Consider the following 21,711-nt stretch of genomic DNA (forward strand, 5'->3'; position numbering starts at 1 on the left):
ATTTGTTCAGCATGATCGAAAATATGATAAATATGTCCTTTAGGATGACTTAATCCCCCGAAGTCCTCGGGGGGAGGGCTGAAAGTTATGAAATTTACCCAATGTTAACATATCGTATTGGTTATTGGGAAGTATACAGACGTTTTCAGGGGGGATTTTTTCTGGTAGGAGGGAGGGGGGTCAGAGATTACGTGGGAGAATCTTTCCATGGAGAAAATTTTCATGGAGGAAGAGATATTGCTATAAAGGGGACGCCGGATTTCCCAGCATTACTAAGAAAAAGGATCAGAAATTATATTAAAAAAAACAACAAGTTTTTCAACTGAAAGTAAGGAGCAACATCAAAACTTAAAACTAATAGAAAATATTGCGTATACGATTGGGTTCACCCCCTAGTCAATACCTCGCTCTTTAAGCCAAAGATTTTTTAGTATTTTCATAAGAGCTATTTATTCTAATTAACGGCCTTTGTGATTAAGGGGTCATTTTTAAAGAAATCGAACAAATTCGAACTCTAGCTTAAAGAGCATGGTATTGACAAGGGTGTGAACACCCTAATATACGCATTAAAAATATATGAATATAGAAGTTTGTTACGTAAGTTAATTCGTAAGTTACGTATATTTATTACTAATAAAAACGTTCGTAAATAAAATTAAACAACTTTCGAGAAAGCCATTTAACCAAATAAAAGTAAAATTAATATTCAAATTTTCTTTAAATATTCATGTACGGTGAGCCAAAATCAAAACCTGCATTAATTCAAAAACGTTCAAAAATTAAAAAAAAAGTTTTTTTTAACTGACAGTAAGGAACGACGTTAAAACTTAAAACGAACAGAAATTACCCCGTATATGAAAGGGGCTGTCCCCTTCTCAACGTCTCGCTCTTTACGCTCTTAAAGTTTGACTTTCTCACAACTCAATTTTTTTTCAAACAATAAAAAACTTTACCGTAAAGAGCAAGGCGTTGAGGAGGGAACAGCCCCTTTCATATACGGAATAATTTCTGTTCGTTTTAAGTTTTAACGTCGTTCCTTACTTTCAGTTAAAAAAATTGTTTTTTTTTATTTGAAATGTATATTAAACTGACAATGCACATTCATTTGTATTTTTTTTTCAGATTTTCAGTAAAGTGGAAATTATGTTCATGCCTTGGGATTTGAGCCGTACTCATGTTAATTTCTGCTCGTTTTGAGTTTGACTCGGTTATTTATTGTAATTTATGTTCGTTTTAGGTTTCATTTATCTATTGATGCTGATTTGTTGTAGTTTCACGATTGGTAGACTATTTGATTTTATTTTTGCTCATTTTTGGTTTAATGGAGTTCTTTACTTTTCTTTGAAAAACTTATTTTGTGGAAAAAGTTTTTTCAATTAATACATAAGAAGCGTGATACACTGCAATATCAGAAAATAAATGACACTTTGCTGGTCTGTGTCTCCATTAGGGGACACAGACAAGCCAACCCATCCAACCAACCCGTGAAATAATGCTTGTAAAATAAACAATTAGAGTGTTTAACTATGACAGGGCAGCATTTGAAAAACCTTAGTTCAAACTTTGGAGTCTGAAATCAGCCTTAAAATCCTTGAACTGAAAACTCATTAAAAGGGTTTAATTATAAAAGGGTCAAAGACCATTTAAGGGTTATCTGACCCTTTTTTATGGTCAGAAATTTGAGTTGGTTAAAATCAAAGGTACCTGACCTGTCCCGGGAACAACTATATTCATTATCAAGAATGTTCTAGCAAGAAACTTTGGGAGAATTGGAACTGCCGCCTGAATTGTTGACTCACGCTCAATGAGCGGTGCAGGAACTTTGTGAAGACGACGAAATGCACCTTGCTTTTTTACGCTTTTGACGATTATTCGCTGTAGATCTCTAGCAGTTTTCGGGCGGTTACGTTTGAATTTGGTATAATCAATTGAATCTGAATCATTGAGGTCCGAATCACTTTCTGATCTACAAAAAGGGGAGAAAAAAGTTAAGTCTTGACACAAATAATCAAACAAAAATTTACATTTTTTTAAACTACGAGTATATCCGCAAACAAACTCTATGTAATAAAAAAATATCTCATATTAATTTTGTTCTTCAACGTGACTTCGTAACACATGCAAAACTATCTACTATAAAATGCGTGGTGGACTCTGTTTCTGAGTATTTCTTGAATACAGGGTCAATAGTAATAAAGCGTTATTACAAGTGACATTGTCACAAGAAATCAAGTCACTTTGAAAAATATTATCATGCTTGATTAATAGCATATATATATATATATATATATATATATATATATATATATATATATATATATATATATATATATATATATATATATATATATATATATATATATATATATATATATATATATATATATATATATATATATATATATATATATATATATATATATATATATATATCTCTTCTCTAATCTTCTTTATGAACTTCTCTAATCAAACACTTCAGAAAAGTAGCCAAAAAAAAAAAAAAATAATAGAAAATTCAATAGAAAGAATTGAGAAAGAAACTTCAAGAAAATTCAGCCGAAGAAAATTCATTTGCCTTACCTTTGAACTTCAACTTTGGTTTCTTCTTCTTTTGCATTTTCTTTTTCATTTTCCTCTTCAACTGTTAGTGTTTCTTGCACGTCGACCACGTCATTATGTTTTGACTTTCTATCACTAATAATTTGCTGGAAAAAAACAATTATGACTTTCTTGTTTCCCCTTTGTCAAGATATACGAGCAAGAACAGCAATAAAGGTGATTAATAAGCCTTATGAGCGTTGACCACTGGTGATTAAAGGAAACTTTCTATTTAGAATTATGGAAAAACGTGCTAACTGGTTGAAGCTCTAGTCACGGAAACAAACACAAAAATGAAGCACTTGTGATGAACGATCTGACCGAGGCAACACTCTATGGTTCAACATCTTTTTTTTTTATAATATTCCCCGATAAGTTCAAATATGAATCATGTTTACAGATTAGATTTCACATAATATAAGTGGCATAAATTTATATTTTTAGTGTTTATAATCGACCTTGTGTCTTGAAAACATAGTAATTCTTTGGTTCATAAGCAAATAATGTTCGATCGATCAATCCAATGTATATTTTTAAAATTTCTTGCTTCAAACTAGATCACAAATAAAAAAAATTAAATGAAATAACTTTTGTGCTTTTACTCAGAATTAATTAAAAAAAACTTTCAGAAAAATAAGTTTTTCAAAGAAAAGTAAAGGCATTTTTAAAATTAAGCTCAACATATACAATTACCTTTTAAAATTCAAACTCAAAACGACCAGAAATTACTATTAAAGAATAAATGAATCCCAAAAAGAACATAAATTAAATAAACGATCACTGCAAAAACATACATTAAGTAATAATATAAATGAATAAATAGATCTTAAAGCGAGTAATGCCTAGATTGAATATGAAAATCAAGCTTATAACGAAAACAAATATTTTCCTATTGAAGTATAAATGAAACTTAAAAACGAACAGAAATTAAATAAACAATCAATGCAAACAGACATACAATAGATATTACTGTATTAATAAATAAATCTTAAAACGTGTAAAACTTAAATTGAATATGCGAATCAAGCTTGAAACGAACAAAAATCACCACAAACAAGAGTTTGGGTATGACCTCCTTCTCTCACTGTAAAAGTCTAAAACCTACTGCGTCATTGGCGCTTTACTGAAAACCAATTTTATGACAAATATTTTCTTTTGTACTTAATATTGAAAATAAACATTAAAATTGTAGTAACATTTGGAACTGATGAGCTTTCAGCAATTAATAGCATTATACATCAAATATTCAGTTTAATTTATTAGCTCTTTTTTAAGTTGTTAATGACGAATATAGTTTCCCTACAAACAAGTGTTTGGATACTGCCTCCTTTACTAACTGTAAATAAAAACCAAAAGCCTACTGCGTCATTGGTGCTTAACTGAAAACGGATTATATTGCAAATATTTTCTTTTCCAGTTCTTACAGCATTGAAAATAAAAATAAAATTACAATGAAATTAATTCTTGAACTGATGGATCTTTCAACAATTAATATCACTATGCATAAAATATTCAAATTGATGTTGTTTATACTTACCAAAACTATTCAAGACGCATATAGTTTTCAGTAAAGCGCCAATAACGCAGTCGGCTTTAGATTTTTACAGTGAGAGAAGGAGGTGATACCCAAACTTTTGTTTATAGTGATTTCTGTTCGTTTGAAGCTTGATTTGCATACTCAATTTAAATTTCACAGGTTTTAAGATTTATTTATTAATTTACGTTAATATCTATTGTACGCTTGTTTGCATTGATTGTTTGTTTGATTTCTGTTCGTTTTAAGTTTCATTTATACTTCAATAGTATAACTTACAACGCCTGTCCCTGGGCCCTGGGGGGTTGTGCCGACCATGGAGTTTCAATATCTGATGGTTGAACTATTTTTAACAAAATGGTCGCCTGAAATTTTTATCGGATGGGTTTATCCATCCGATACACCCAAAGGCGTAGAGAGCGAGAGAAGCTTGTTGCCCTCCAATCTTTTTTCACTCTGAGAAAATGAACTACAACTTTTAATTTCCATTCAATTGAACCCTCTCTGAAGTTGATACGAGCACACCTTCCATAAAAACCATATATGCCCCCAGAGCAATACTTACAACGCCTCCCCCGGCCCTGGGGGGTGTTGTGTCGACACAGGAGTTTTTCTTATCTGATCTTTGAACTATTGGGAACGGAACGGAAATATGCACTATTGTTTTTGTTATACGACATTTGAACAATGTTTAACAAAGTTGCTGTCTACAATTTTTTATCAGGTGCATTCTTAGGAAAAGGGCCTGGGCGGGGGATGGAACAGTTGTCTGTCGATAATTTATTACTCTCAAATAGGGCACTAGAACTCTCCATTTCCAATCGAATGAGCCCCCTTTGAAGCTAATACGACAAATCCTTCTGTATGAAGTGCCTCTGGGAAAAAAATAAATGGAGTGTGAGGGGAGGCTATCTGCTCTCCAATCACTTTTGACTCTTAAAAAGTGAATTACAACTTTCAGTTTCCAATCAAATGAGCTCTCTAGGAAGTTTATACGAGCATCCCTTCCATAACAACCATATATGCCCCCAGGGCATAACTTACAAAGCTTAGCCCTGGGCCCTGGGGGGCTTTGTTGACTCCGGAGTTTTGTTATCAGAACTTTGAACTATTTTTAAAAAAATGTCTATCTCAAAATTTTTATCTGATGCATTTAGGGCGTGGAGGAGGGGGGGAAGGCTAGTTTCCCTCTGATCTCTTTTGACTTTTAAAAAGTGAACAAGAACTTTGAATTTCCAATCAAATGAGCCCTCTCCGAAGTTTATGCAAACATCCCTTCCATGAAAACTAAATATGCCCCTAGAGCATTACTCATAACGCCTGCCTCCGGGCCCTGGCGGGTTCCGTCGGCACAGGAAATTTTCTTATCTGACCTTTGAACTATTTTTAATAAAATGGCTATTATAAAATTTTATTGAATAGGCTTGGGGGAGAAAAGGGTGTGTGGGGGGGCTACTTGCCCTCAGATATCTTTTGACTTTTAAAAATTGAACTAATACTTTCAATTTCCAATCAAATGAGCCCCCCTCTGAAGTTTATACGAGCATCCCTTTCATAACAACCATATACGCCCCCAGGACAACACTTACAACGCATATCCTCCGGGATATGGGGGGGCGGTTTTGTTATCTAATTTTTGAACAATATCCAAAACACTGGCTATCTCATAACTTGTGGCGGACGGGTTTGGCGAAAAAAGAGCGTTGGGGGGAGGCTCGTTTAACTCTCTTGACTCTTAAAAAGTGAACTAGAACTTTCTATTTCCAATACAATGAGCCCTCTATGAAATTTAAACGAGCATCCCTTTCATAAGAACCATACAAGCCCTTAGGGCATAACTTAGAACGCCTTCCCCTGTGCCCTAGGGGGTTCTATTGACACCTTAATTCTTTATTCTTTCTTATCTGACCTTTGAACTATTTTTAACAAAATGTATATCTCAAAATTTTCATCAGATGGGTTTTGAAAAAGAAGGCAGGGGGGGAGGGGCGGGCTAGCTGCCCTCGAATCTCTTTTAACAATCAAAAAGTGAGCTTACACTTTCAATTTTGTATCAAATGAGCCTTCTCTGAAGTTTATACAAGCGTCCCTTTCATAAGAACATTATATGCCCCAGGGCATAACTTAAAGCGCCTGCCCCCGGGCCCTGGGGGGCTGACGACACCTGAGTTTTTGTTATCTGACTTTTGAGCAACTTTTAAGCAATTTTTTTGGATGCATTTGGGGGGAAAGGGGCGTAGGGGGGGGGGGCTAGTTGCCCTCCAATCTTTTTTGACTCTAAAAAACTGAACTAGACTTTTCAATTTTCAATCATAAGAGTCATCTCTGAATTTTTTACGAGCATCCCTTCAAAAAGAACCATATATTTCCCCCGGACATAACTTACAACACCTGCCCTCGGGCCCTGGGGGGCTGTGTTGACCCCTGAGTTTTCGTTATATGGTCTTTGAACTATTTAAAAAAAGCTATCTCAAAGTTCTTATCGGATGGGTTTGAGGAAAAAAGAGCGTGGAAGAAGGGGGGAGCTGGTACCCTCCAATCTTTTTGACTCTTAAAAAATGAACTAAAACTTTCAATTTTCAATCAAATGAGCCCTCTATGAAGTTTATGCAAGCATTCCTTCCATAAGAACCATATATGCCCCCAGGGCATAACTTAGGCATTAACCTTTCCCCTGAAGACTGTGGGGGGATTGTCCTGCTCAAACGTATAATTTCCAGAACGTATAATTTCAAAACCTTATATACGCCCAGGGCATAACTTAAAACCCTCGCCCTGAGGGCTGTTGGGGAGTTGTCATCCTCAAAGACCTAATTTCTAGAACTTAAAACTGCGTTTAATAAAATGGCTATCTCAAAATTTTCATTGGATGTGTTTGGGGTAAAGGTGGGCGTGAGAGGGCGGTTAGTTGCCCTCCAATCACTTTCGACTACTAAAAAGTGCACTAGCCTTTTGAATTTCCAATCGAATGAACCTTTTTTGAAGTTTCTAAGACAACGCCTTCTGTAAAACCTTATATGCCCCCAGGGTATAACTTAAAACCCTAGCCCTTAGGGTTGTGGGGGAGTGTCCTCCTCAAAAAAATATGTTCTCTGTGGAAATCAACTATGCTGAACAAAATGGCAATCTCAAAATTTTGAGTGGATGTGTTTGGGTGAATGATGAGCGTGGGGGGGGACTAATTGCCCTACAAGAACTTTCGACTAGTAACAAGGGTACTAGCCCTTTGAATTTCCAATCGAATGAGCCTGTTTTGAAGTTTCTCCGGCAAAGCCTTCTAGTAAATCCTTATATGCTCCCCGGGCATAACTTAAAACACTTGCCCTGAGGGTTGTGAGGGAGTGTCCTCGTCAAAAACTTATTTTCTATGTGGAAATCAACTACGCTGAACAAAATGGCTATCGCAAAATTTTGATTGGATGTGTTTGGGGGAATGATGGGCGTGGGGGGGGTTAGTTGTCCTCCAATCACTTTCGACTATTAAAAATGGCACTAGGCCTTTGAATTTCCAATCGAATGAGCCTTTTTTGAAGTTTCTACGACAACAGCTTCTACAACAACCTCATATGCCCCCAGGGTATAAATTAAAACGACCCAATTTCTACGACGAACCAATCCATATGAAGTGCCTCTGGGAAAAAAAATAATCAGAGGCAACGCTGCAGCGTTACCTATAGTAAAGGCCGTACGGCTCCAATCTTTTATTGTTTATTATTATCTCTTATTTTTTTTCCCAGAGGCACTTCATATGGAAGGGGTTGTCGTAGAAACTTCAAAAGGGTATCATTCGATTGGAAATCGAGAGATCTAGTGCCCTTTTTAATATTCGAAAATGATTGGAGGGCAACTAGCGCCCCCCCCCCCACGCCCACCATTCCCCCAAACACATCCAATCAAAATTTTGAGATAGCCATTTTGTTCAGCATAGTTGATTTCCAGATAGAAAATATATTTTTGAGGAGGATACACCCCACAACCCTCAGGGCAAGGGTTTTAAGTTATGCCCTGGGGGCATATAAAGTTTTTATAGAAGGCGTTGTCGTAGAAACTTCAAAACAGGCTCATTGGATGGGAAATTAAAGAGCTAGTTCCCTTTTTAATAGTCGAAAGTGATTGGAGTGCAACTAGCCCCCTCCCCCCCCCCACACCCATCATTTCCCCAAACAAATCCAATAAAAAATTTTCAGATAGCCATTTTGTTCAGCATAGTTGATTTCCAGATAGAAAATATATTTTTGAGGAGGGCAGTCCCCCACAACCCTCAGGGCAAGGCTTTTAAGTTATGCCCTGGGGGCATATAAGGTTTTCATAGAACGTGTTGTCGTAGAAACTTCAAAACAGGCTCATTCAATTGGAAATTAAAGGGCTAGTGCACTTTTTAATAGTCAAAAATGATTAGAGGGCAACTAGCCCCCCCCCCATGCCCATCATTCCCCCGAACACATCCAATTAAAATTTTGAGATAGCTATTTTGTTCAGCATAAATGATTTCGATATAGAAAGTATATTTTTGAGGAGGCAGCTTCACAACAGGGAACAAGGCAAGGGTTTTAAGTTATATCTTGAGGGCATATAAGTTTTTTCCAGAAGGCTTTGTCCTAGAAACTTCAGAAACGGCTCATTCGATTGGAAATTAAAGGGCTAGTGCCCTTTTTAATAGTCGAAAGTTATTGGAGTGTAACTAGCCCCTCCCCCGCCCCCCCCACGCCCATAATTCCCCCAAACATATCCAATCAAAATTTTCAGATAACCATTTTGTTCAGCGTAGTTGCTTTCCAGACAGAAAATATGTTTTTGAGGAGGACACTCCCCTACAACCCTCAGGGCAAGGGTTTTAAGTTATACCCTGGGGTCATATAAGGTTATTATAAAAGGCATTGTTGTAGAAACTATAAAAAAGGCTCATTCAATTGGAAATTAAGGGGTTAGTACCCTTTTTAATAGTTAAAAGTGATTGGAGTGCAACTAGCCCCCCCCCCACGGCCATCATTTCCCCAAACATATCCAATCAAAATTTTGAGATAGCTATTTTGTTCAGCATAGTTGATATCCAAATAGAAAATATTTTTTTGAGGAGGACATTCCACCAGAACCTTCAGGGCAAGGGTTTTAAGATATGCCCTGGGGCATATAAGGTTTTTATAAAAGGCGTTGTCGTAAAAACTCCAAAACAGGCTCATTCAATTGAAAATTAAAGGGCTAGTGCCCATTTTAATAGTCGAAAGTGATTGGAGGCCAACTAGCCCCCCCCACGCCCATCATCTCCCCCACCACATCCAATCAAACTTTGGACAGATCAATTTTGTTCAGCGTAGTTGATTTTAAGATAGAAAGTATAATTTTGAGGAAGACGCTCCCCCAAAACCATCTGGACACGGATTTTAAGTTATGCCCTGGGGGCATATAAGGTTTTTATAGAAGGTGTTGTCATAGAAACTTCAAAAAAGGCTCATTCGATTGGAAATTCAAAGGGATAGTGCCCTTTTTAATAGTCAAAAGTGATTGGAGGGCTACTAGCCCCCCCGCTACGCCCATCATTCCCCCAAACACATCCAATCAAAATTTTGAGATAGCCATTTTTGTTCAGCGTAGTTGATTTCCAGATTGAAAATATCTTTGTGAGGAGGACACTCCCCCGAAACCCTCAGGGCAAGGGTTTTATGTTATGCCCTGGGGGCATATGAGGTTTTTATAGAAGGCGTTGTCGTAGAAACTTCAAAACAGGCTCATTCGATTGGAAATTATAGGGCTAGTGCCCTTTTTAATAGTCGAAAGTGATTGGAGGGCAACTAGCCCCCCCCCCACGCCCATCATTTTCCCAAACACATCCAATCAATCTTTTGAGATAGCCATTTTGTTCAGTGTAGTTGATTTCCAGATAGAAAATATGCTTTTGAGGAGGACACTCCTCCACAACCCTCAGGGCAAGAGTTTTAAGTTATGCCATGGGGCATATTAGGTTTTTATAGAAGGCGTTGTCGTAGAAACTTCAAAAAAGGCTCATTCGATTGGAAATTCAAAGGGCTAGTGGTCTTTTTAATATTCGAAAGTGATTGCAGGGCAGCTAACCCCCCACCCCACACCCATCATTCCCCCAAACACATCCAATCAAATTTTGAGATAGCCATTTTGTTCAGCGTAGTTGATTTCCAGATAGAAAATATGTCTTTGAGGAGGACAATCCCCCACAACCCTCAGGGCAAGGGTTTTAAGTTATGCCCTGGGAGCATATAAGGTTTTTATAGAAGGCAGTGTCGTAGAAACTTGAAAAAAGGCTCATTCGATTGGAAATTCCGAGGGATAGTGCCCTTTGTAATAGTCGAAAGTGATTTGAGGGCAACTAACCCCCTTCTCACGCCCACCTTTTCCCCAAACACATCCAATCAAAATTTTAAGACAGCCATTTTTTTAAACGTAGTTTTAAGTTCTGGAAATTAGGTCTTTGAGGATTACAACTCCCCCAAGGCCCTCAGGGCAAGGGATGTAATTTAAGGATTCTCCGAATCCTTCATATTATTTCTTATGGAAGGGACGCTCGTATAAACTTTAGAGAGGGCTCATTTGATTGAAAATTGAAAGTTCTTGTTCGCTTTTTAAGAGTCAAAACAGATTGAACAGCATCTAGCCCCTCTCCCTCCTCCACATACTAAATACATCAGATAAAAATTTTGAGATATACATTTTGTTAAAGTAGGTAAAAGATCTGTTGACAAAAATCTCTGATGTAGAAAAAGCCCACCAGGGCCCAGGGGTAGGCGTTGTAACTTTTTTCCTGGGGTATAACTTATTAAGGGGGGTTTATAACTTATGGTACGGGGTTTTGTATGGGAAGAACACATAGGAAATCTATTATAATTATCCAATTATAAGGTTAAAATACATACTCTGTGATAATTGCAAAATTGCTTTTGCAGACAAATTCCTATTAAGGTCAATTCCAAACAGTCGTGATCCCTTTGTGTCAGCAAGTAAAATGGTCTAAACCCCCTTATTGGAACTATTTTTTCGATCCATTCATTATTGTCAATCGGTGTCCACAAGTTATGCCAGCTGTCTATTGTTCATATATAAGGTTTTTATGAAAGAGGTAATCGTATAGACTTTGAAAAAAGCCTCATTTGATTTAAATTGAAAGTTCTAGATCCATTTTTAAAGTCAAAAATAATCGGACAGTAAGCACCCCCTCCCCATGCCATAAAAACTTTAAACTTTTTTAAAAAAAAAAAGGAAAAAATTTAATTAAAAAAAACTTGCCGAAAAATTATTTTTTAAAATAAAAGTATAGGTATTTTTAAAATTATCCTACTCAGATAAAAATACCATTTACAATTCAAAAGAAAAACGACCATAAATTACTATTAAAGAATAAATAAAACCAAAAAAAGACAAAAATTAAATAAACAGTCGTAGCAAAAAACATACAACAAGTAATAATATAAATGAATAAATAGATCTTAAAGCGAGTAATGCTTAGATTGAATATCAAAATCAAGCTTAAAACGAAAACAAATATTTTGCTATTAAAGAATAAATGAAACTTATAATGAACAGAAATTAAATAAACAATCAATGCAAACATACATACAATATATATTAATGTAAATGAATAAATAAATCTTAAAACAAGTGAAACTTAAATTGAATATGAAAATCAAGTTTGAATAGAAAAAAAATAACTACAAACAAGAGTTTGAGTATCGTCTCACTGCAGAAGCCTAAAACCTACTGCGTCATTTTTAGTTAGAAAACTTTTTTCTAACTAACAATAACAATAACTAACAATTTTACCTAACAATAATGTTAGTGCAAAAAAAACGAACTTTTTTTCTAAGCCAGATGTTATAAGGCTCTATAGTCTACAAGACATCCAAGAAACATCAACAACCACACTTGCACTTTTCAGTACGGTTGACCACCTCTCAGTAGTAGTAATGCATCTATAGATTTGAACCCTACAAGCCTGAGGCATGGATATGTGTGCAGTTTCAACGGTACAAGACTTACCATGGGTAAGTCTACAAAAGGGACATGACTTACCATACAGGTTTCTGTGTCAACGCCCATTTTACTGGACCAATCAGAGAGAACGGATAAAGAGGGTACTTAATATACAGTGTAGTTCCAAGGGTACAAGACTTACCAAAGACAGGCATCTAGTACAACAGAAGGGACAAGACTTGTCAAACCGGTTCCTAAAGGTTTCAATACCCATAATTAAAGACCATGACATAACGTGTTCAAAGGTTTAATGGTCTTTCTGTAAAAATACTAGTTTCGGCCGGAGGTCATATAATCGTGTTTTTTGTGTATAAATTGAAGGTGAAACAACTATTTTTCATCAGTTTGAAAAACGACTCGAATAGATAGCCTTTTATCGTTTAATTATTCGTATTCAAATGGATAGCACCAAGAGATTTGAGGCAAGTGAATATTCTTATTCTTGTATTATAAAAAAGAAAAACGAGACCTTTTTCGTGTAGCTAGCTTTAATTATCCGTGATCTGGGTTTCTGACAGACTGCCAACTAGTGGAGATAAGTTTAGGATAATTCCCACGCTTTGTGACACCCGTTCAGGTATAAACCCATTTTGGATGAAATGCGTCTCTTGAGGGATTGCAGAAATATTGCATATTTAAGACTAAAAATTGATTAACGAGCAATCCATCTCCTCTAATATGTACAATATCTTTAATGTGTTGGGGTGGGCTTTGGTATTGTGGAGGGGGTGAGGATTATTAATATTCTGAAAAAACCCTGGTGGACGTAATAGTCAAAATTGTGTTATCTTTATGCGTATCATATTTCAAATATAGATAGCTTAGGCTCCATCTAGGACTAGCAAAATTCTTTCTTTTTTACGAGTTTAAGCAGATTTGAAATTATGACGGAAGTGATTTATTCCCATAAGTTTTAATTCTGTTTTTTTCCTACTTTAAACAGCATACATTTTTTTTCTTTTATCCTGCGTGATGAAATTATTGACAGACACCTAAATGCGGGTATAATTGTTCTGACAAAACCTCCCATTTAAATTTTCTGATATGTAAAAGCTATTAGGTCTTCTTGGGTTATAATTGGAGCTACCTATCGTGGGCCCATTTGGCATTTATAATTACTCTAATAATTTAGTGTATGTGTTTTAATATATGGCGTGAGCTTTGGTTTTGGGGAGGGGGAATGGCTCCCCTATTATTATTCTGAATAAATATCAAACGGACCTAATATCAAAATAGTGTCATTTTTTAAGCATCGATATTTAAAATATAGATAGCTTAGGCTCCATCTAGGAGTAGCAAAATTCTTTCTTTCTTAGAAGTTTAAGCAGATTGAAGTTTAAGCCTATAAGTTTTAAAATCGTGATGTTCATAATTATAAAAAACATACAATTTTTTTTCTTTTATCCTGCGTGATGAAATGCGATTATTGGCAGACACCTAAATGCGGGTATAATTGTTCTGACGAAACCTCCCTTTTAAATCTTTTCTGATATGTAAAAGTCATTAGGTGTTCTTGGGTTATAATTGTAGCTACCTATCGTGGGCCATTTGAGATTTAAAATTGATATAAAAACTTAGCGTATGTGTTTTAATGTGTTGGTGTGGAGGGGGGCTTTCGTATTGTGGAGGGAGGTGAGGATTATTAATATTCTGAATAAAAAAACCTGGTTTAACTGATACGTAGAATTGTGTTATTTTTATGCATATCATATTTTAAATATTGATAGGTTAGGGTTATCCTTGGACTTGTCAAATTCTTTCTTTTTTACGAGTTTAAGCAGATTGAAATTTAGGCCTATAAGTCTATAAGTTATTTGAGAGACTTGTCTGAGGAAAAAACTGAAAATTAATTTTTATTAAAGGAGATTGATGGTCAAAGTCTTCCCGAGCAAAAACGTCCAAAGCTCGATGGCGGGTCTAGTACCCCTGACACTGACCTAATAAGATCATTGAACATGACCAGGAGGAGTGTGATCACCTATGCACCTCCATCTGGTAGCCAGGACATTTCTGACGAGTTACCTACACTTCCTATCGTAAGTGTCTTTATCAGATAGTTATGTATATTAGGTAATAGAGTAGTTGTGGGTGGGGGAAAGAGGTGGAGAAGGTGCAAAAAACACTATTTCCATTCTACATAAATGAAAATCGAGACAATTTTCCTAATTATTGATCGGACAGGGGAGTTTACACTTACGCAAAAATTGTGCGACGCAAATGCTGTGTGTTTTCGCTTAGCATTCTTTCAGAAAAGGAGACAGTTTTCTTAATTATTAATTGGAAAGGGCGGTTTACACTTCTCGAACTTTGATTAAGCTGCATATTATTATTTTTTCCCTTAACAATTTTAAATCAGCTAGTTGTGGGTGTGTGTGTGTGTGTATTAACTCAGGGGCTAATTGTTGAAGAAAAAGAGGGAAGGAGGGGGACACAAAAATCCTTTTCTATTTTACATAAATGACCATAGAGCTGATTAAGAATTTATTTTTGGACTTTAAAAAATAGTGGATATTCCACATGGAAAATAAATCCTGTTTTCATAGATTAACATTGGTGAATCATCGCCTCCATCAACACCAGCTCAAGAATCAGTTATTTTCAATGACCCTTCAGCAATCCTAACACCGCCAATGGATTTTCAGTATAGTGTTGTAGTTGATGATAATCTAGAATGGCAAAAAGCTTTTTAAATGATTGTTTTGGGGATATAGCTAGCTTAGAGGACTTAACTTGTGACATAGATATGAACGAGGACCCGGAATGGGCAAATATGTTTATAAATGAATATTTGGGTGATATCCCAACAAGTGTATCTAAACCGGGTTGGCATTCTAATATACATAATCAGATTGTGTCACACGACAATGCCAGCTGGCTAGATCGACTATCCCCAAACACGCTGGAAGGTATCCTTAACGAATTGAAGGATTTTGCACCGCGCCCTACTATTGCAATTGAACAGTGTGGTGCTACTGAAAATTTAATGCCTCCCTACCTATTGAGGTTGACCAGAGTAGTGACAGTGAAACATTAGCACCACCAACATTTACACTACCAGCCTTTTTATTGTCTAACTCTGCCTTGCACCATACTAATGTCTACACCGTCGTTTTCGGTGACCCCTTTTATTCTTTAATGTCAGGGGGTATAGTAACAGACACCTTGGCTATTACTCATTCCTACGTTAACAAGATTCGAGCCTTTCTTGAACAACAGATAAGGGTGTGGGGAGGGAGGGACAGTTTAATAGTGTCAATAGCACTAAAAATATATTATTTTAATGAAAATGCAAGCAAACTTTATTCAATATATTTTCATACAGAGATTTCAGCAGTTCGCCCGCATTTGGCAAATTATGAAGAGGTTCTTTAGAATTGGGTCAAGAGCATCGCAACTAAACTGGAATGTTATATTTGGGGGGAAGCTAGCGGGTCGGTTGTTTTATTCATAGAAAAATTTAAACGTTAATATTTGTAGATTTAAAAAGCTTTCATTTTAAAAGATGGTGCTGGGGGAGGGAGGGCTATTGAATTAAAATATGATTCAGATTTAGAGGGTTGTCAGGGTAAACAACGAATATATTTTGATGCGAGGCTACAGTGTTTCAAGTATGCATTTTTGATTGCGGCCTTTCGACCTCTGCAAAAAGATGCTTCTAAGAAAAAATTGGATGAATTAGCAGCTAATGGGGATGAGTCAAATTTTCCTAAGGTAGATTTCAATTGTTTAAATGGTCAATTTCCCGTTATACTAAAAGGGATATATATTTTAGAGCGGGCTAATGACATTTAAAGATTGGTGTTACGGTGTAACAGTAAGAAACAGAATTTGAGGAGGGTCAGCTTTCTAATAAAAAGGGTGTATTATTTCCAGTGAGGGATCCGTCTATTGAATCAGTGAAGCATTGGGTCTGGATTCTATACACGCCTCCTTCAGAGACAGATTCAATTGGACATTTTAATCCAATTACAGATATTAGTAGGGTTCTATGTGAGGGTAAAAAGGGGCGTGGGATATGCTACAATTGTCCAACATGCCTATCCCAATTTTGAACTAATCTACAGCTAAAGCATCACATGAAACACTGTAAACGTCATGGATACCAGGCTTTGGAAACGGTTAGCGGAGATAGTGCGATCTTACGTTTTAGGAACTTCCAAAACTCACTCCGGCAGAGCAACAAGATCGCTTTGGAATGCGAGGCCAAATTCACAGACGTGTACGATTCGTCAAATCCAAATCGTGTTAAAGTACATGAATTCATAGGGGTCTCTTACGCTCACGCTCAAAGAGATTCTAGTAATACCATGCAATTGCTGGATGTAGTTGATTCGTTGGGTGGGAAAGACTGCATGCGCTCGGCAGTCACCAATCTGATTAAAAAAGTGAATGGCACAATTTCTCGCCTACGATTTACACACTATCCTATGGTTCTATCACCAGATGCAGATTGGCCATTAAAAATCTTAAAATATGTTGGGTTTGCAAGGGAGAATTTCATGATGGTATTGGGGGGAAGGGGAAGGTGATCAACCATGATCATTTATTGCAGAAAATTTCATTGGGAGGGAGTAACTTTAGAGGGGTTGCACATCAGTCGTGCAATATAAATCTTAGATAAAAATATTTCGAAATAGTTTTTGTACACTATTCCAATTACGATATAATTTCTATTTAAACGGTATGTACTTACATGACGAAGGGTGGAGTTGTAAATGACACATTGGTAGATGGTTGTTTTTCTTATAATATCATATCTAAATCACCGGAGAAGCTGCTGATGCTAGAATTCCTGTGGAGAACAGTAGACAAGGGTAACACGTATCTGAATAAATTACGTTTCTTGGACTCATTCAATTGTTTCTCCAAGTCTTTAATTCAATTGATTCAGGAAAGAAAAGCAACAACTTTGATAGCTTCCCTCTCCTTAAACAGCGATTCCCTGATGATGAAATGTATGATATATTAACGTGTAATGGCATATGCGAAGATAATTTCTTAAACCACATTGCCCTGACATAACATAAAGAAAGAAAAACGAGAAAAAATGGGGTATTCAAAGGCCAAATGAGAAATACTAAAAAAACACAACAAAGCGAATATTTCGAGAGGACAAACGCCTCTCTTCTTCAGCGTGAAACGAAATAACTTGCTTTTATGGTTGTTAGGTATTTGGTTTAAATTCTTATAGCTTTTGGCTTTTATTGAATTTAATTCATCTTTTAAGTTTTTGGTTTTTCTTTGTTTTTTTTTGTTCTTTTCACATTGACTTTCCATGTTTGTTTTTGTTGATTTTTTTCTTCTTCGGCCCTTTCTTTGTATTTATTATTCCGTTTCGCGCTGAAGAAGAGAGGTGTTTGCCCTCTCAAAATATTCATTATGTGTGTTTTTTCAGTACTTTCATTTGGCCTATAAAAACCCCATTTTTGCTCGTTTTTCTTTCTTTAGGTATGGACCTACACGCATATGATTACTAGCACTCTACCTCGAGGCTTAGAATTTCCTTGAGCTTCGAATTTCCCCAACATTGCTACCGTTGAGAAGAATGGGGCACAAGGATGGTTTTTTGAAATTGACGGTGAAATACCCATAGAAATCCGTGACTCGGTAAAAGAGTTTGTTTTCCCGTGCATCAATAGACCAGTGGGTAAGGTCACTCTGAGCCCCCAAAATTTATCTAGTTGAGGATTGGAGTATGCACTGGGTATTTTCAAAGTGAAAACGTATTGCCTACCTCAACCCGGAACAGAATATCATTGTTCGTCGCTTGTTAATGAGATAGGTGGTGTTAAATGGTTTGATAGTCACAAAGACTCATAGAGCCTTCCAATTTGATCAAAAGCCTATATGAAATCGTTTATTGACACCTTTGTCAGTAAACGTTCACAAGCAAAAGCAAAGGTTGAAAAAGAAATCTATAAACTCATTTTGAACTCAGCCCTCGGTAAAATTTGCGAAAGCGTACGAAAGAGAAGTCGCTGTGACATTGTAACCAATCCCAAAGATTGAGCTCGAATAATCTCCGACCCAGACTTCACATCTTTCACAGTCATAGACTCTAATATGGTGCTCCTGCATCGCAAGAAAAGAAACGTTATTTTAAATAGAAAATATTGCAGGCAGGAGTGCAATAACGGAGATTTCGAAAAAACTCATGTTTTCATTTTATTATAATGTATGCAAGGTACAATGGCCGATTGAAAGACAAGTTCAAGTGTATTATGGAGACACTGATTCACTATTGTTAAAACTTAAAACTGAAAATTTGTTGAATGATTTGGAAAATGGAGAGTATATTAGCCCGCGGATGGACTGCACCAACTGGAATGAATCCCTCTATCTAGAGCTACTGAAACACCAGGCCCCAAATCAATTGTTAATGTTAAAATCTGAAAGAGGAAGTGATCTCATATCCATTTGTGTGTTTCCTGGGCCGAAGGCATACTGTGTGGAAATACACAACAAGGATATCAAACATGTTTGTAAGGGTGAGCCTTATCACTTTAAAAAAAAATTAATATGAGTGTTTATACAAACTGTGTAGAACGTAGTTTAGTCCAAACAGCGTAAGTCATGGCAATTCTCTCTTTACAATTGAAAAACTACATAGTTTGAGTTGAGAAAATCGTCATGTCGGCCATATCAGACAGAGTTTATGTACTTGAGGATGGTGTGAAGGTACTTCAACACGAAAACAACATGATTTCAGATCGAGTTGAATGCATAGAGTATATAAAACAACTTGGTCTGAATAAATTAACTTAAATTCATTCATAATAAAAAAGTGGGTGGGTGGTTTTGGGAAATTTTCTTTTTTATCAAAATTTATATATTTTCAATATGCTTATGCAAGGCAGAGTTATTTCTTCATAATTTAATTTTTCTGGAAATGCCCGGCCCGCCGCAGTGCCCCCTCCCCCCACGTGCCTTCTGGCTCAGCCACCGCGGTGGCCGCCTTGGCCTTCGTCTTCCACAGTGGCTGCCCCCAGGGGTGGGGGACTCCATTTCAAATTAAAAATGTTGTTTATTAAATGTATTTTTGTAAACAAAATAAATATAAAAAAGTGATATTATTTTAAGTGTATTTATTGTTTAATAAAAAAGTATTTTTTCCTAGTGCCTTTTTCAAATAAATGTTATTGTTTTTGTTATAAATAAATAAAAAAAAGAAATCTCAATTAAGTGTATTTACTAAATATAAAGTGCTTTTTTCTAATTGTTTTATTATTTGTAAAGTGCTGTTTTTGTTTTTGTTGTAAATAAATAAATAAAAAATCTTGATTATGCAATTTTTTTTTATTTAATAATAAAGTGCTTTTTTCTAATTGCATTACTATTATTTGTAAAGTGCCACTTTTATGTTAAAATAAAAAAAATATGATTCTTTATTAGTTTTGTTCTTCTTCTTATTATTCTTGAACGGAGTAGTAATGGGGAAATTATTTAGACATTAGACATGTATAGTTTACAGTTAGTTGTAGGTGAGCTGTTGAAGCGAACAGCAATATGTATCAATTTAAAACACCATTCAGATCGTTTCTGTGTGGTCCATCAATGTCAGGTAAAACGACACTCTTAACTAAAATAATTAACAACTGTGATAAAATGTTTATGAAAAGCCGAAAAAATCTACTATTCCTACAGTATTTGACAGGAATCATGCAATAAAATAAAAGCTATTCCTACATCGAGGGTGGTGCAGATACAATTCATAGAGGGACTTGATATTTTCAACATTATTGAACAAAACTCTTGGCTTATACTTTATGATTTATCTGAATCTATTAAACAGTGGTCCCAGGAAATGCTAGTTCTGTCTACTGTTTGCTCACCTCATGAACAGATTTCCGTTACTCTAGTTCTACACAATCTCTTTCATCAGAGCAAATGTATGCGAAAATTTAATTTGAACTGTACCTACTATATCATCTACAGCGTTGTTCGTGATTCTAGGTCGCTAATAACTCTCAATAAACAAATATATTCCACTGCTCCAAAATTTCTACATTCTGCGCACAATCAGGCAACTAATAAACCCTATGACTACATTCTAATGGATCTTAATTAAAATACACCCGAGGATTTAAGTGTAGTCACAGATATTTTTGACGATGAAATTACAGTATATCTTCCAGTGAACAGTAAAAACAGTAAGGCTATTAGTTGCCATCATGCCACTAGAAGAAAATACATGAAAATAGACATTTATTTTCCGTTCTAAGCACTTCAAAACCCCCACTTAGGAAAGCAATACTCAAACATGGTATTGAAAATGATTCCGTTAATCTAATATATGAACTTTGTTTAAATTTAACCAATAATTGCAGGACTTGTAAACAGTTTTCTCTAGATGGCTAAACCCAATAAATTGACTCTAACAGAACTCGCTCTTTCGCCAGTGGAACACTTTGAGGACAATCTGAGAAAATTTATTAACAATGAGAATACTGAAGATGATAAAAAAAACTATTTTTACTTCAAGATACACTTCGCCGAGTGGAAAAACATAAGCCCTATCGTGCGAGACCACTTAGTTTGTGTGTCATTGATCACAAAAAAGAACCATCTCATCAAGATTCTTCTGCTGCTGTTGTTGGAACACAATTAAAGAAGGCGGAAGAAGATTCAATAGTGTCGAGCATTGGAAATCTAATTTTAAACTCATATCATGAAAATAGTAAACGAGTCTTGACATAGCTCATAGAAAGTGGCCAAGATCATATTAAAATTGATAACAACGGGAAACAACTTATAGTTCAAAGGAAAAAATATAATTCACTTGATTTAATTTATAGCATGGTTAGAAATCGTAAAGGACTTTTATTATTCGACAGTCATCTATACAACTTTCTAAATACATTAAACTTCCCCAAAAGTCTTATTAGCAATAGGCAAATTCTAAAAAAAATTAAATGAACATATTCCATCATCATCATCCTCGTTATCAACATTAAAACAAGAAGAAGAAGAAAAGAAACAGGTGAAGATTTTAAATCAATCTTGGAAAATACTAGCACAACAAGTAGAAATATTGATTTGCGATGAGGAGCGCACCGCTGATAGCTACACAAAAGCGAAGACGTATTGATATCAACTCAACGTCACCATCATCAAACAATAGTATACAAAAGGGCAGTGGACGTTGCACTACCTGTTTAAATTCAAAATGGTTGAAGTTGACACGTGTTTATGAAAATATTGGTGAACTGGGAAGTTAAAGTTCCCCACCACTCTTTCCGAAGTCACTGGTGTTCATATTAAAAGTGTACAAGACTATCTACAAAATGAATCAAGTTACACTCTGCATAGAAATTATAGGCTTTGTGCTAATCATTATCGAAAAACTAAAGCCTTTTTCCCACTGCATATAATGCAAGTAGATCTCTTAACTCTAGCTGAGATTCAAAGGCGTCACAATACACCATACAAGTACATTCTAAATGCAATCAGTGTTTTTAGTCGCTATGCATATACCATTCCATTGCGGACAAAGAGAGGTGTTGAAGTCACTCAGGCTATAGAAAGTATTCTTGAACAAGATTCGTATCAAAAATTCAAACGGATCGGGGTAGTAAATTTTG

General features: G+C 35.7%; 1 protein-coding gene across 1 annotated transcript in view; it reads right to left on the minus strand.

Moving 5' to 3' along the window:
* The window catches only part of LOC148950176 (uncharacterized), a 61,669-nt gene that overhangs the window by 12,357 nt on the left and 27,601 nt on the right, over positions 1 to 21,711 (minus strand). The window contains exons 2-3 of the mRNA XM_089091799.1: positions 2,581 to 2,705; positions 1,710 to 1,966 (exon numbers count right to left, since the gene is read on the minus strand). Of these exons, the coding sequence (XP_088947925.1) occupies positions 1,710 to 1,966; positions 2,581 to 2,705 (382 nt within the window). The remainder of the gene's footprint in view (positions 1 to 1,709; positions 1,967 to 2,580; positions 2,706 to 21,711) is intronic.

Source organism: Artemia sp. Qi Xiang Cuo, chromosome 7 (genome assembly GCF_049724085.1).
Source record: "Artemia sp. Qi Xiang Cuo chromosome 7, ASM4972408v1, whole genome shotgun sequence".
NCBI classification, from domain to species: domain Eukaryota; kingdom Metazoa; phylum Arthropoda; class Branchiopoda; order Anostraca; family Artemiidae; genus Artemia; species Artemia sp. Qi Xiang Cuo.